The sequence below is a fragment of the Polyodon spathula genome, chromosome 4, assembly GCF_017654505.1.
Source record: "Polyodon spathula isolate WHYD16114869_AA chromosome 4, ASM1765450v1, whole genome shotgun sequence".
In the NCBI taxonomy this organism is placed as follows: Eukaryota; Metazoa; Chordata; class Actinopteri; order Acipenseriformes; family Polyodontidae; genus Polyodon; species Polyodon spathula.
In genome coordinates this window covers 50799843-50815794 of record NC_054537.1, presented here as the reverse complement: position 1 = coordinate 50815794, position 15952 = coordinate 50799843, and the positions used below count along the sequence as shown (strand labels likewise).

The window sequence follows — 15952 nt, the reverse complement described above, 5'->3', positions numbered from 1 at the left end:
TGACACTGTCTGTCTCCTAACACATCAGCAGCAGCAAGCATAGCTAGTCACTCACTTACTCACACACACACCCACATCCAATCCACACAGTACATCTGAGATAATGCAGACAATCTTAAGAATATATCACTGTGATGAGTCAAAGGGGTTTCGGTCTGCAATTCAGCCTCCCAACAGTAGAAGGCATCAAACCAACTCGGGACTTCCCTTACCAAGGTCTTGTGACCATGCCAAAAGTCATCTTTTTGAGGGGCGGCACCTTGGTGAGGGGCGGAAGTACGAGTATGTATATTCCAGCCACTGGAGTCAAGTGAAATTAAGGATACCTGTCAGTTTGGGATTGGTGATCCACTGACTACCGGGGCGGGGTTTGCATACTAAAGGGAACGTGCTACTGTGTTTGGGGTTGGTCCTAAGGAATAGAGGCGGGGGAAAAAAGGCTGGAGGGAAGTACGTGGGAGTTTGGACTGTGTCACGAACGGAGGCCTTACTAACTTGGCTCTTTTCTGTTTTTATTCCTTTATTCCGTTTTATTTTTGGATTTAAGCAGAGCGCGAAGAGGACTAACAGGCTTCCGTTCCTTTATTTTTGCTCCTTTATATTTACTCCAGCACTCCCTCCCTCACATCCTTCTTTATTATTTTTCTTTTTTTTTCTGTGTAATATTAAATAAAATTGTAATTTTTACGCGTAAATCACTGTCTGGAAAATCCATTTTCACTCACACGCCTCACAATCACCTTAGCTTATTAATGGTATATAGATTAAGTATATGCCAAGTATACTTTTAAAGAAAGAAACAATGTGAAGTGGGTTACTTATAGTTACTTCATCAAGTTTCACTAAAAGTTATTTCACATGCAAGGTGTGCATCTAAATAATTAACAGTTCAATTCTATGAATGTGTACAGTGAATTAATTTAGTTCCATGAAAGGAAAATGCAACTGGAATTATACTCAACGGTTCCATGAAGCTTAGACTTTTGGTCCGCTGGTTTGGATCTGTTGAAGTGTCCAGTACAAACTCTCCTCTCAGCAACAAAGTCTTCAATCCCACTTTTGGATCAAACTTGTCAACAAAGTTTCAATTTTCGATAGAATCAACAAGCAGCTGCAACAAAGTCTCCAGTCCTCGGTATAGGATCCACAACAGCACCTGTCCACTTTGTCCTCTTCTTTGTATGTTTAGCTAGCAGGTAGCAGGGCACAGTTTTGTTTGGATACTGTGGATTTTTAGGTGTACAGCAGACCCAGACTGGTTTGTCTGATAACAGTCGCTGTAAGTTTTACGGCAGTCTTCTCGCCGGGCCTCAGTCTTGTTGCTTGTGGTCGTTGACTCGTTTGCAGCTTGCTCCTCGTCTTGGGTCCGTTTTTAGGCAGACCCTGAGTTGCAGCTAATCAGCAGTGAAAAAGACTATAAAAATCAAAGCGGAATTGAACATTTTGCAGCTCCACATTGAATGCTAAACAAGGTGCTGTCACTCTGCTAAGCATGCACAGTGACAGCACCTTGTTTAGTATTCGATGTGGAGCGCAAAATGTTCAATTCCGCTTTGATTTTTATAGGCTTTTTCATTGCTGATTAGCTACTACCTTTTTAATAATAATTGGTGACAAAAGATTAATTAGGTAACATGCTAGTTAACTCAGAGAACATCTGACAAAGACACTTTTCTACTTAGGCCAGTGTTCTAACACATTTCAGACTTTTAACTGACTTGGGCTTCAGACTAAAATCTCTTTACTTTGGGTGACCATTTAATTGAAATTGACAAGATTTACATTTTCATTTAAAAATACATTTTGAATGCAATTCACTTATGATTATCAGCTTATATAAGTACACGTATCATATAATGAAATATTAAGTGTTTATATATAAGTTTATACAGTTAAAAACATAGATAATCATGAAAAACCTGATTTCAAGCAGGTGTACTCAAACTTTTGACTGGTACTGTATTTAAAACTGTTATTACATTAGAGATAAACTAATGTATCCTCTAACAAAACTGCAATAGTGTATATATTTGATATTAAAATACATCACCCAAATGATTATAGATGCTATTTGAAAGAAAAAAGTACACCACTACAGAAAAAAAAACAATTCTTACATTTGTGCATGACATGGTATATAAAGTAATAACCCATAGTTTGTTATATTAGTACAGAAAAATACCACTTTATATTTTAATTGAAAGGTTGTGGAAAGTAGATCTCTCGCTCTCTTTCTCTCTCTGATAGTAATGTTAAAAATGCCTGCAAGCTTTTCCACTCGTGTGAGAACATATTCCTGTGACAGACATGGACCAATGAAAACACAAGACTGTTAATGCGGTTCCATCCCAAAAACCATGCCTGTGTCATACCTCAGAGATCAAAGATTTACACAAGGAAGCTACATGCTATTCTTGTGTACAATTCACTTTCATTCTATCGTATCAAACAAGAAACTAGATATTTTCAAACAGGAAATAGAACATTTCTAGAATCAATGTAAGCCTTACAAATTAACTTATTTCAACAACTGCCCAGTGGCGCAGTGGGTTAAGGTCATGTGCTCTTCAAGGATGTCACGTTGAAAGTTTAAACATCTGAATTTTTTATAATTTTTTTCTTTCTGCGATATGTGCTGTTTTAAAACATAAATACATTGTTTAATATAAATGGTGTGGATATCAAACTGCTTGCGATCCCTGGTTTATTTTGACGTTGACCAACATGTGGAATCACATGATCGGTAGATGACCAATTATTTAGCTTTTCTGTTTGAATATTTGCTACACACTCTTAAAAAAGTAAATGGAAGAGGAAGATGAATAACAATTTTACCTTAGTTTGATGACTTATATCTGATTGTGTTTAAGAGGTATTTACGTTTTTTTTTTTTCACATTTGATGTTGAAAGTTTCAGACTTTTGGTACTGGTACTGATGGTAATTCTAAGTGATTTAGTTTTACTGCTGCAACATGGTGAAAACAGCAAAACTCTTGGAACTGTATAGAGACTTGCAGGTTTCAAACAAGTTTTTCTAACTTGTGTGTGTGTGTATATATATATATATATATATATATATATATATATATATATTTGTATTTACTGTTAAATATGTTATGGTAAGAGTGCTTAATTGGCTTGAGTATTTTGTTCAAACATATGACTGACAAGTACAGTAAATGTGTCTTTTTTCATGTCAAGTCTGGTGGCTTTGTTATGTCCATGCTGAATCCCACAGCATCCACTGCCTAGCCTGAATATCCAGATTTTACAAAAGGAGATAACAGTTGTACAACAATGGTAGATCTTTATTGTACAATAACATCCAATGTGTTAGCTAAATAAAACATGGGCTCTTTAACAAGCAAAAAACACACACACAGTATCCACAAAATGATAATTTTGCACCTCCACACAGTAATGTTCATTTATTTTATATAGAAAATTTAAGTGGCAAAGGTTAAATGGTAGGAGATACACAGTATTAAGGGTATGCAAGGGGTTCCAAGACATGTTGTCAATGCTTAATTCTTAAAGATCTGTCTTGACAAATTTTTAGGATCATTCAGACACTAGGAACCAGATGACTCTTGTATGTAAATGTTGTTCCTATTTTAAAATACAGGGCCAAAACAACACAATAAAAAGGACAGTGACAAAGTGCTATCATACTATTAGCAAGTTTATTTTAAAAGAATACAAGAAACAAAAATATAAATAAAGGAAAAAATGTTATAATCTATTGCAAAATGAAAACACAAATTACCATTTTGTAGTAGAATGTTATTTATAAAATATTTTAAACCATCTTGCACTTTTAGACATTGTTCTTGTACAACACGCCGACTTAAATGCACCACTTCCAAAAAATATACAAAATTATGTACTTGCAAGTCAGAGGATTCCATAATGATTAAATGTTTGAAATAAACTACATTTTAGATGATAAACCCAATAATATCTCCCAAGAGGGAATTTAAGCATCAAGGCTAGTCACAGCTGACTAAATACTAGTCCAGTGGTGGCTGAAGTTGGCCCTTCCAGTCCTGACCCCGAAGTAGTTAATTATGTTTTTACCTGTTAATCCTGGAGTAAAATGAACCTCCAAGACCACGATTGGCTACCACCGCACTAGGGTGCCAATACATTAACCACTTGGTTAATTACCCCTAATAATAAGTGGATCTGTCTGGAAGAGCACAATGTTAGTTTACTGTTAATTGCGTCATGTGTGAAAATAAGGCCCTTCACGCATATACTAGCATTGACAATACCTACTTTGAGATAGTTTATTCTAGTCATTTAATCATGGCCCATTGATCACAAAACTATGCAGCTAATTAACTTAATCCCTGCTACTCACATACTGTTGCTCAATAATACATTTAATATGACTCACTTCACAATAAAAAAAATGTACACTGAAAACTTAACATTCTGCCTTTTGTAAAAAGTTGAAAAGATGTAGAAAAGTGAAAAAAAATTAGTTTACATACAAATACAATTTCAAAATAGTATCAAGTACAATGCCTTGACCCGAGTCAGTATTACAACCAGTATTACTACTATTCTTTAAAAATCACATAAAACTGTTAAACTGGAAATTCCAGGACAGAGTTACTCCATACACAGGTTCCAGCTTTTCCACCAATTTAACTATAAAAGAAAACATGCTTAAATCCAATACTAGACTTCTACCTGCAACTGTCTGCATTTTGCAAATGTATGTACTTTTATGTAATGTAGAATTATAAGTTATTAGAATGTATTAGTAGCAATTACGTTAATAATTTCAGAACTCAGAAAGTCAGTGAAAAAATATTTAAACCACAACTCAGTCTAAAAATACAGATCAAATACGTTAATATCAGCTTTTTTTTTTTTTTTAAAAAAAACTTACATTTAATGACATAGTATTCTTATTACTGTTCACAGTGGCTAATCAAGCTGAGTGTATTTTTTCTTGCAATTTTTTTTTTTATGACAGACCTGACACAAACAAAGAGCGAGAAATACACTCTGATTAAAGGTAGCCATCAAACACACTTTACATTATGACCACATTCTGTTTCTTTTTGGTTTCCTGTAAGCCTAAGGCATTCAGATTTTTTAAAGTGACCGATTCCACGTACGTCTTAAAAAATTAGTAATAAAATAATAATTCTTTAAAGCATCATGTTCTTCAGGTGCAACTCGAGACACCCACTAATACACTGCACTGTATACAAATATGTACATATCAATGGTCTCAATTACTCTCAGAGTTATTGTGTAGTTTAGAATTTGAACAGGTTGATGAAGCCCTGTGGTGAGATAGGGATGCAGCAGCTCTCTGTATTGTTGGCTGTACAGGGGTGGTCTGTGTCCTTGAGAGAGAAAAATTTAATACACATTAATTAACTGGATGATTAATTCTAATGCAATCAATTTGTGACATATAATTGTATAGTACAATACCCATAAAATATAATTGTGTACTAACTGTAAATCAACATCTCAATGTGTTTGGTAGGAACCTACAACATATGTTATGGAAGTGTAAGACAGGTGAGTTTTATGAAATAATTTCTTAAGCTACAACCACATTAATAAACAAATCCCAATATGCAGGCTCTGTTCTTAAGGGTCATTGCTTTTAAAGCCCGTTTTAATTTTAAGTGTCAGCATGCAGTAGTTCTGGAAAATGAATCCCCCTCTAACATGTCTATCACTTAGCTGTCATTATCTCCCAACTGTGTTCAAACTCAGCCCCATATTAAAAAAAAAAAAAAAAAAAAACCATGAAATAAAAAAACAAAAACCCCTTACCTTCCAGAAAAGGATGTGGCAGTGTGTACAGAACTGCAGCGTGTCAACGTACTGCTCCTTTCTTGGGTAACATCTCAACAGCTTAAAATACATCTTCTTCCAGTCCTGCTGTCCCTTCTCAGACATTATCAAACGTTTGCGGATCTGTGGAAACATAAACAATATAAAACGTATTATATCCAATAGCTACTTTATTTCACATGCAAATTTATGATACATATATATATATATATATATATATATATACACACACACACACACACACACACACACACACTGTAGATACTATAAGCTGTTGTTAAAACTAGACTTGTATTACCACATTTGAACTCACACAGAAACTTACAAAAAGCTAAAGAGTTTTATTTATTATTGTTTTGTATCCAAACACAAGGGGACTTAGGACAGACTGCGATTGCCTGTTACCCACACCTGTCGGTCAGTGAAGTGGTACTGGCAGAGATTTTTCCACAGAAGCCTGTCTTCACAGAGCAAGTTCAGTGTCGGCGACGCCTGTCCCAGACTTACAATGTCCCTCCCATCAGATAGCCTCTGCATGATGTTCAGTTGTAAAGACATTGGGAGGTCGCTGAGGGTCATCCCCTTTGAGGAAGGCTGAGAATGCAAACAAAGTAATGTTTTTGTTATTGGCCTATGACATTTCACAGAAAATAAGTTATTTATAACACTTAAGTCAGTGGAAATTATGTACAGTCCTGTGCTTTCAGAAATCTCATATTGCTAACCTGTATAGCATACACTTAGTTTGATATTTCAAAGTAAAAAAAAAAAATAATACTTTATGTATATATATATATATATATATATATATATATATATATATAGACACACACACACACACACACACACACACACACACACACACACACACACACATACAACTGTATTCTAACTATGTTTAGTATTTTACCTTGCTTATCTGGATATTGTTCAGTTGCTGCTGCCAATGCAGTATATTTTCCATCCGATGAACCCACATGTTAATGTTTCCCACCAGCACGGACTTGCCCATGTCTTGTACCAGGACACAGAGGGATGTGTAGAGGGACTGCAGGAGTTCCTTAATCAGACGGATGTTCTGCTGATCTTCAAGAACTTTAAAATGAATAATTTAAAATAGTTATTTCATGTTTTTCTTAAGTGACATTTAGTATGGACATTTAGATTGTTTGTGAGTTATAAAACTAAGGAAAGAGGTCAATTGCGTTGTACAGTATACAGTATCGTGAAAAAGTATTTGCCCCGTCTGATTTTCTGCATTTTTGCGTATTTTTGACACTGAATGTTATCAGATCTTCAATCAAAATCTAATATTAGAAAGAGACCCCGAGTGAACAAATAACACAAAATGTTGATACTTATTTCATTTATTTATTAAAGAAAGTTATGCAACACCCAATGCCCCCGTGTGAAAAAGTAAATCGCCCCCTTAGACTCAATAACTGGTTACGCCACCTTTAGCAACAATAACTGCAACCAAACACTTCATATAGTTATTAATCAGTCTCTCACAGCGCCGTGGAGGAATTTTGGCCCAGTCCTTCATGCGGAACTGCTTCAACTCAGTGACATTTGTGGGTTTTTGAGCACAAACTGCTTGTTTCAGGTCCTGCCACAACATCTCAATGGGGTTTACGTCTTGTCTTTGACTAGGCCATTCCAAAACTTTATATTTCTTGTTCTTCAACCATTATGATGCTTGTGTGTTTCGGATCGTTGTCTTGCTGCATGACCTAGCTGTGCTTCAGCTTCGGCTCAAAGATGGATGGCCTAACATTCTCCTGTATTATTCCCTGATATAGAACAGAATTCATGGTTCCTTCAATGATGGCAAGTCATCCAGGTCCTGATGCAGAAAAGCATCCCCAAATCATGACACTACCACCACCATGCTTGACCGTTGGTATGAGGTTCTTACTCTGGAATGCAGTGTTTTGTTTTCGCAGACATAACGGGGCCCATGTTGGCCAAAAAAGTTCCACTTTTGACTCAACTGTCCATAAAACATTGTTCCAGAACTCTTGAGGATCATCCAGGTGCTTTTTGGCAAACTTGAGATGAGCATTCATGTTCTTCTTAGGGAGCAGTGGTTTCCGCCTTGCTACTCTGCCATGAATCCCATTTTTGCCCAGTGTATTTCTGATAGTGGAGTCATGAATACTGACAGCTGAGGCGGAAGAGGCCTGCAGATCCCTGGATGTTTTTACACCTTGCTCTTGGGAGAGATTTTGGCAGGACGGCCACTCCTAGATTCACCACTGTCCCAAACTTTCTCTTTTTGGACAGTGTGGCTCAGACTGTGGTTTGGTGGAGCCCCAGAGCCTTAGAAATGGCTTTGTAACCCTTTCCAGACTGATTGGCATCAACAACTTTTTTCCAGAGGTCTTCAGGAATTTCTTTTGATTGTGGGATGATGTGCCTCCAGAACTTGTGTGCTGACAACTTCAGTCTGATGGTAATGGCCAAAGTTAGACAGATTTATATTGGGCAGGGCTGGCCCAAATCAGGCATGATTGTTAACCAAAGTATTCAAACAGCTGACCCTAATTATCACTTTAATTGGGTTGAGTTAACTAGAGGGGGCAATAACTTTTTCACACCTGAAGATTGCAGGTTTGATTACCCTGACCACCAAACAAATGAAAGCAGCACCAAACTTTGGTGTCATTTTTTTCTCTCAGACTCCCTCTATATACTACTACAACCAACAAAAAGACCTGAGCAAATTCAATGTGAAAAATGTCCAAAAATGCAGAAAATCAAATAGGGGGCAAATACTTTTTTCATGGCACTGTAGCTTCACAGGTGCTCAGATCAGTAGGGAAACGTTTTTGGCACAGCACTATGTCTGTTCCTGTAAAGGTTTTCAAGCTCTAATACCAATTAAAGACAGTGACTATTCCTCAAAAGAATCTTGACTTGCCCTCTTCTGTATTATATTGAGGAGGCTAGAGTCCAAGCTACAGCAGTAAGAGATAAGCCCAAGTGCAATGTAAATGTTGCATTTGTTTTATATATACACATTTAAAAAAAAAAAAAAATCCTGTCATGGGATATTGTGGAGGTTTTGCATACATACTTTTCCAATTGTGAGGACCACTTTTAGCAAACAATTTGCTTAATATGACGTTTTAGTATGTGACATATTTTTACAGTAGTATCATGGTTGAGAGGGTATAGGGAGGAGCCATATCTTGGTCTGTATTTTTCTTAACCTAGATCTTGGTTTTGACATTGTTTAGCACAATATATCAATAATATAATGAAGGAGAATGCAGAGACTTGTCTGTATGTCTGCTGTCAAACTTACATGTTTACATACAGTGGATGCAGGTGGTAATTTACTTCATGTTACTTATAGCTTTGTATTTACAATTGTGGGGATTCCTGACATTCATTCTGTTTTCTATGTCTGTGTGTGCTTTAAAGCCATGGGAAGCCCTTAAGCACAACAGACCATTCCCCTACCAAGTCTTGTTTTGCAGTAAGACTGTAAATTATTAAACAACTCTCTTCTTTGTTTACATCATGGGAACACTTTGGTTTACAGCGTGTGGCACATCCATTTTCCATTGAAGGTAATAAACGTCCTCAGTGCTAAACAACCCCTTATAATAAGCTGTGTTTCTAACAGATTCCAGCTTAGCTCAAGAAGGCATCTGCTTTTTGTCTCGCTTGCTGTTATGAGGGAAACATTCAGTGCTAACCTTTCAGAACAACTTTTTCCAGAATGTTCATGTAGTTCTTCTGTGCAATTCCACTTAGTGACGTCAGCTGGGACTTTGCAATCAGCTCTAGCAGCTAGAATGAGGATACAAATCAAAAATTGTCAGCTTTCAAGGATAAACACTTTTAGTACTTGCCAGCAAGACATGCCTGGAGAAATATACCAGACAGAATAACAAAACCAAGTCTGCTAAAACACAGAAAAGGCTCAGAGTATGTACTAAAGAACAGTAGTATATTGTTTACAGTAAACAAGAAACACAGTGATCCAGGGATACAAAAAAAATCAAATACAGACAAACATTTTCATAACATGCACAGAATACAATTGCTTAAATTGATTACTAAACACATCTATTTTATTACTGTCAGTAAACATAGAAAATGAAAATTAATTGATACGCATAAAGTGGAGTACATTTTACTGATTTTTAAGACTTCGTTCTTAAATGTAGCGAACTGTTATGCATAAAAGCCTACCCAAAATCATTTAAATATGTTTGCCTGATTCTTAGAGTGAAAAATGTTGATAAATTAGGGTGAAAAAATGACTGACTAGGCCTTCAATATATAACCATATACAATAGTGCTTGGTCACTGTGACAGGGCAAGAAGCCCTGCTGCTGTAAACAGTGCGTATGTTGGGAATGCAAGGTGGCAGGGATGGGGTTAAATCTGTCCCTGCCAGGTATCACAAGTGTGGCCATTCTCCAATTAGGTAACTGATGCTATCTGGGGAGTGGCAACATGCATAAAAGGAAGCACCTTTGTGTGTGGGGGTGGGGTGATTTTTGTAACAGTGTCATGAAGGGTAATGCCCAGCCTACACAAGTTTTGTTTGAACCTTTTATTTTGGTCCTTGTGTTGTGTTTACTTTGTTCCAGTTTGTGTTTGTTTAATGAATGTGTGCTTGCTTGTAAAACTGCAGCCTTTTGTCACTAGGTCTCTTTCCTGTCAGTAACATCTTGGCCGTGACACTACCCTGTCACAGTGATTATTAAAAAAGTTATTCTTATGCTTATTGTTCTGCTTTTTCTTAAGTGACAGTTTTGTATGGTTGTTGAGATAGTATAAAACTAAAGAAATAGGCTTTATATATTTCACAACATGGTTTCACAGGAGAGATGAGCAGGACAATCTTTTGGCACAGTCCCAATATATTTGTGTTTTCAAGCTCTAATACCAATTAAAAGACAGGGACTACTCTCAAAACAACCTTGACTTTGCCTCTTCTGTATTATATTGATAAGAATGCCAGGTTAAAATACAAATAGATTTACACACAAACAAAACTAATCAAAATTTAAAAAAAAAATACAATTAAAACACGTATTATTGTATCCACTAGGCAACAGTAAATAAATAACGTCAAGTGTTGTGAATGGATCCTAGGGGGGAGAGCGATTCCAATCATTCTGACATTGTCGAGGTTAGAGTCACAAGCTATAGTAGTAAGAGAGAGCACGTGTGGAATGTAACTGTAGAGCCACTGGCACTTCTCATCTGATAAAATTACATCATGGAGAAACACTGTGCCTCCCACTTAGTCTGTTGCTCAACACTGCTAACATGTGATCATCATCAGCACCCCTGCAAAATGGCCCCAGAGCCTGATGAATTCACTGATCCTCCTGTTCCTATTTCTCTCTCTGTTGCACTTAGCATCAACAGATCAGTTTATCAAACTTGGGTGTCTCTGTGTCTGACATTCATTGTCGGTGGCACTGAGTGTATGTAAAAACATCTTTGAATCGTGTTTCGTGTTAATAAACAGACAGTAAACGATTCCTTTTGTTATGATTCCCCTGGTCATGTGGAGGTGTGTTACATTGATGCCAACTTAAAAGTAAGAAGCAGCGACAGCTGGCAGTTGTACTGGCACTACTGCACAGTGATGCTTGGGGTCCTTCGACAGGCGTAAGGAATTGAGACATGTTTTATTCTAAAAGTAGTGTTAAGGATTAAAAAAATGCTAAATTCTTTTTATTCATATCATACAAAACAGATTTTATTTTTAGTATTTTTTTTCAGCTACTGCTTTAGTTGGCAACAGGTTGCACAGAGAGAGCTATCACACAATGTCCTCACATTGTTTTTAGAAGCATGGCCAAAAAGCAGGCATACTTTCAGTGTCAAACAAATCAAGGCCTAATACCAAGATGAAGCTATGGTATTACATTAACTTACCCTAACTACATAATTAAATCGTCTGGAATCCAAAATAGCACTGGAAAAATCTAACCGGTTGAAAGCTTCTCCCAAGGTGCAATAGCCGTGCCGCTGGAAAGAAAATGAAGAAAAAACATGTTTTGCAAAGTTAGTTAATACATACATTTCCTTACATGCACTTAACATTTTCAGAAATACATATTTTACCTCTTTGGTGCTTCCTTTGTGCACATATATCCACTTATCCCGATGGAAATCTGAAGGGGAACAAATTGAAATACTGAAGTTACAGTACATACCAAGCGGATTTAATAAATATTTTGAATTGGTTACCGACACATTTATTTATACATTACGATTATATTTAGCAATTTCAATAAGGGGGTCAATAAAACACCCCAGAAAACCTAAAGGATGGCAGAAGTGGTTTGGATCATTAAAACAGAACTAACTAGTGATGTTTTATTTTGTTTATTTTCCAATTTTCTTGGCGTGTTTGAAGTTTAGTTGAAGTTGTAAGGTTCAAGAAAACCAATTCAAGACATGTGTATGCTAAAAGGCTACAGTATAGACTATTGGACAAAACCAGTTTATTCCACTTAGGGCAGAAGATTTTTATTTTTATTTTAATTGGTTATATGAAGCATGGCTAGTTTTTGAACTAATAAACAAGATGGATATGTAATCTAGATTGTAACCTTAACATATTTAAATAATTATCCAGTTTTAACTAATCAATAAATCACCATTTTATATGGCAAATAAAGAGACTCTTACATGGAATCTTTGTGTTGTTGTTCAGATGGTCCTTCTTTCTCTTCTTGACTGCTGCATCATAATTTATAGCAAGGAAAATATTTTCTTTGTAATACTCCTCTGCCTTACAGAAGCTGGAAAAAGAGAAGATGAATGACTAATGGAACCCTACACTTTTACCATATTTCTCCCAAAAAATCAGAACAGTTTTGTACATCTGACATCTTTCATAAACAATAATACTGCTAAATGTTGTTGCAACTTTCTCACTTATAAAGAGGGATGGTTTACTGTCATAATATAAACCTCATCAGTAACTAGCATGTCAGTGAAGTTCAATGCTTTATCCCAAGCATTTAAAATCTTCCAATTTTTCTGAGGAGTGTTTATTTTCACTTTGATTCTGGTGACATTCATTTGAACTGCCACATAAGAAAACTATTTAAAAGCATTGGTTATTAACCCCTTAACGATCTAAAAACTGTGGTGGATCTCACCCTGAAATGAACATTATTTTCACATTGTTTTTTATTGCATTTACACGTAGGTAAATAGGTGTACAATAACAGCAGTATCAATGTATTCACAGTCAAAGGGTGAAAGTATTTAGTTTCACCGCCTGACTAGATCATTAAAATAAACCATATTGAAAGGGTTTCAAGTACTTTTCCATTAGACACAACCTCATGACAAAAGGATATAAACACGTTACTCAACAGTGCTCACAATCTAACCACCACCCAATTGTCTGCCAGGCAGCACACTTCAACACAAATCTTAGCAGTCCCTGATTTCTGAACACAATTTTCAGTTTGCTAAACCCAGCAGATGTCTTACCCATGTCTCTGGCAGCACTATTTATAGGACAGGATGAATAGTTTGCAGAACATAGCTTTACCAAACAATCAAAACGGATACCTGCAATTTACTATCTTGAACAGATTAAAGCCTTGACTGAACCAGTAAAGAATTAAAATGGTATAGAAAACACCCACACATATAAAATATACAGATTTAACTCTTTTAAATTAACTGCATGCTAAGCTTGCAAAGCAAATAATTTTGGGTTGTGGTTACAACTACAGGTGATGGCTTACTTTCAGAAGTTATGGGTAGTAAATTCAAACAAGTATAATTTACTGAAATGTGTGATCAAGCGCAGGGATAAGCAACAGCTGGATTTTTGAGCATTTTACATCCCTAGGGAATGCCCCTGTCTTTCATCAACCAGTTATTTTAAGGCTTAATTCTAGGAAAAGCCCAGATAGGAGGCAGTTTATTCCCCAGTGCTGTAAAATGCTGTAAATAGATCCAAATGTGGCTGATCTTGGCAGGGTTTAGGGTGATCAAGTCAATCTCTTGGTTTTGCAATTGTAGGGTTGCAGATATGACATGCTACCTTGTCATCATACACAAAGTGTATGCATCAGCCTAGTACAGGAAGATAATGAAATATCCAATCAAAGTAGTAAAGGCATGCCAAAGAGACACTTTATAACAGAACAGTGTACTATACACCATCATTGTCCTTACGTTGCAATAAAAAAAAAAAAAAAACATTGTAACAAACACTCATGACAGAGAAAACAAGAAAATAGGGTAAACCCGGTGTAATAAAATTACTGTGCTCCTAAACTAATTATCTATCTACACCTTGAAGTCGACTATTAGTAAAATGCCACAAATTTGTAAAAAAAAAACAAAAAAACAAAAAAAAACATAATTGTTCCAATCAAATGGAAATTTGATGTATCATATTTATTTGTTTATGTAATGGTTGTTGAATAACTTAATGTCTGTGCTATTTGACCTAAAAGAAGCCAATAGTACTATTTAAGAAAGTTAGTTTTAGTTTCCCAGATTCAATAGCACACTGCAACAGTCCCACTTGAATAAGACACTATTTGACTCCCGAGTCTTTGTTTCCTGTTGTGTTAACATTCGACACATTGATAAAACAGCAAATCGGTTAGTGCGCCATCGCTTTGACCAAGATGGATATTCGACAAAATATTATTTTACACCAACCTGAAGTCAGCAACATTATTCTTTTTTTCCTCTGAGTATTTTTTCCATCCATCGTTTGTTTTAACCCAGCACTGACCAGGCGATCTCCAATCTTGTCCTAGAAATGGCATTTTCAAACTTCTAGAATATTTAATAAAACTTAAACTGAGTTATTTTTGTTTCTTTTCTGCCACAGACTTTCTGTTTTTTCGCTGGTTGTCGCTGCAGCTGTACTTATATCAGCTGGTTTTGTTACCGGAAATCTGTACAGCGCCGCCTCTTTTGGAATTACATTCACAACACGTGGCTTTGTTTATCGTCTTCTAAATTGTTGCAATGCTTTGCTGGCAGCTTATCCCCAGCCTATCAAATTATTTCAGCTGCTCTTGAACATTATCACGAAGTGTTAGACAGTTCAGCTTTTATTTATCAGTTGCTTAACAGTGTAAAAATATATAGTTTAAGACGTCTTACTGTTCAAAAGTAATGTTTCAAAGGTAGTTACAGTGTATTTAATATAAGGTTTAAAATTCAACATATGAATTCCTTATTTGCCCCTTTTGGAACGTGCTAAAGAACGCCTTTAGTAAGTTTTATCAATTGGATATGGCATTCTCTAGATGTAGAAACCAGTGTCAATTTTTGCGCTACCAACAAAATTTGCTACAGGTAGCAAAATATGACAAGCAAAAGAGTCAAATTTTGCTAACTTGTCAAAATCCTCTAACATGACAATACAGAATAGTTTAAATAGGTTCTAAAAGTTATATAGCATAACTAAAATAATGTAATATATAACTAACATTACTTATTTTTAAACTAATATCAACAATATGACAAATAGTCTCATTTGAAGTTCTTTTTAAAACCCCAGCAGTAATGACTAAAGCTAAGGTTTACATTTTTAGAAAAGTAAACTATGAAGGTATGAAACAGAGACTTACAGAAGTAGATTGGAGTAAAATAGAGAAAACATCCACAGAAAAAGGATGGCTGTTCTTCAAAAATGAAATATTAGAGGCGTAAAAACAACTACATCCCTAAAGTAGACAAATCTAAATGTAAAACTAAATTGCCAAAATGGTTTAATAGATCAATTTTTTAAAAAAAATCTGTGAAAAAAGGCACTTTACAGAGTGTTTAAAAGGGATCAAAAACAAAGTACACAGAAAGAGCACACAGAACTGCAAAAGCAAGTCAAAAACGAAGTTAGAAAGGCCAAGAATGAAATATAAATGAACATGGCTAAGGGGGCGAAAACCAATTCCAAAATGTTTTTCCAATATTACAACAGAAAGAGAACATTCAAAGAGGAGGTTAAATGTCTAAGAGATACAAATGGCAAAATCATAAATGAAGAAAAAAAATAGCAAATATATTAAATGATTACTTTTCACAAAGGAGGATATGGACAACATGCCCCACATGTCAACCTGTTCCTATCCAGTTTTAAATAACTTTAGC

At 35.7% G+C, this 15952-nt stretch overlaps 1 protein-coding gene across 1 annotated transcript; it reads right to left on the bottom strand.

Annotated features, from left to right (window-relative positions):
• Nucleotides 1-3291: 3291 nt before the first annotated feature.
• fbxo32 (F-box protein 32) lies at nucleotides 3292-14711 on the bottom strand. The gene is made up of 9 exons (XM_041248053.1): nucleotides 14510-14711; nucleotides 12503-12615; nucleotides 11933-11982; nucleotides 11744-11836; nucleotides 9538-9631; nucleotides 6741-6925; nucleotides 6242-6424; nucleotides 5810-5953; nucleotides 3292-5367 (listed from the first exon to the last, which is right to left on the bottom strand). The coding sequence occupies exons 1-9, from the start codon at nucleotides 14617-14619 to the stop codon at nucleotides 5278-5280; spliced, it is 1062 nt and encodes a 353-aa protein (XP_041103987.1). The 5' UTR covers nucleotides 14620-14711; the 3' UTR covers nucleotides 3292-5277.
• Between the last annotated feature and the right edge of the window lie 1241 nt (nucleotides 14712-15952).

Coding starts and splice junctions, on each gene's coding strand:
- fbxo32 (XM_041248053.1), bottom strand. CDS start 14,619: ATGCCATTTCTAGGACAAGATTGGAGATCGCCTGGTCAGTGCTGGGTT. Junction 9,632..11,743: donor GATTTAATTATGTAGTTAGG/GTAAGTTAATGT, acceptor TCCTCATTCTAG/CTGCTAGAGCTGATTGCAAA. Junction 6,425..6,740: donor ACAATATCCAGATAAGCAAG/GTAAAATACTAA, acceptor TTGCATTCTCAG/CCTTCCTCAAAGGGGATGAC.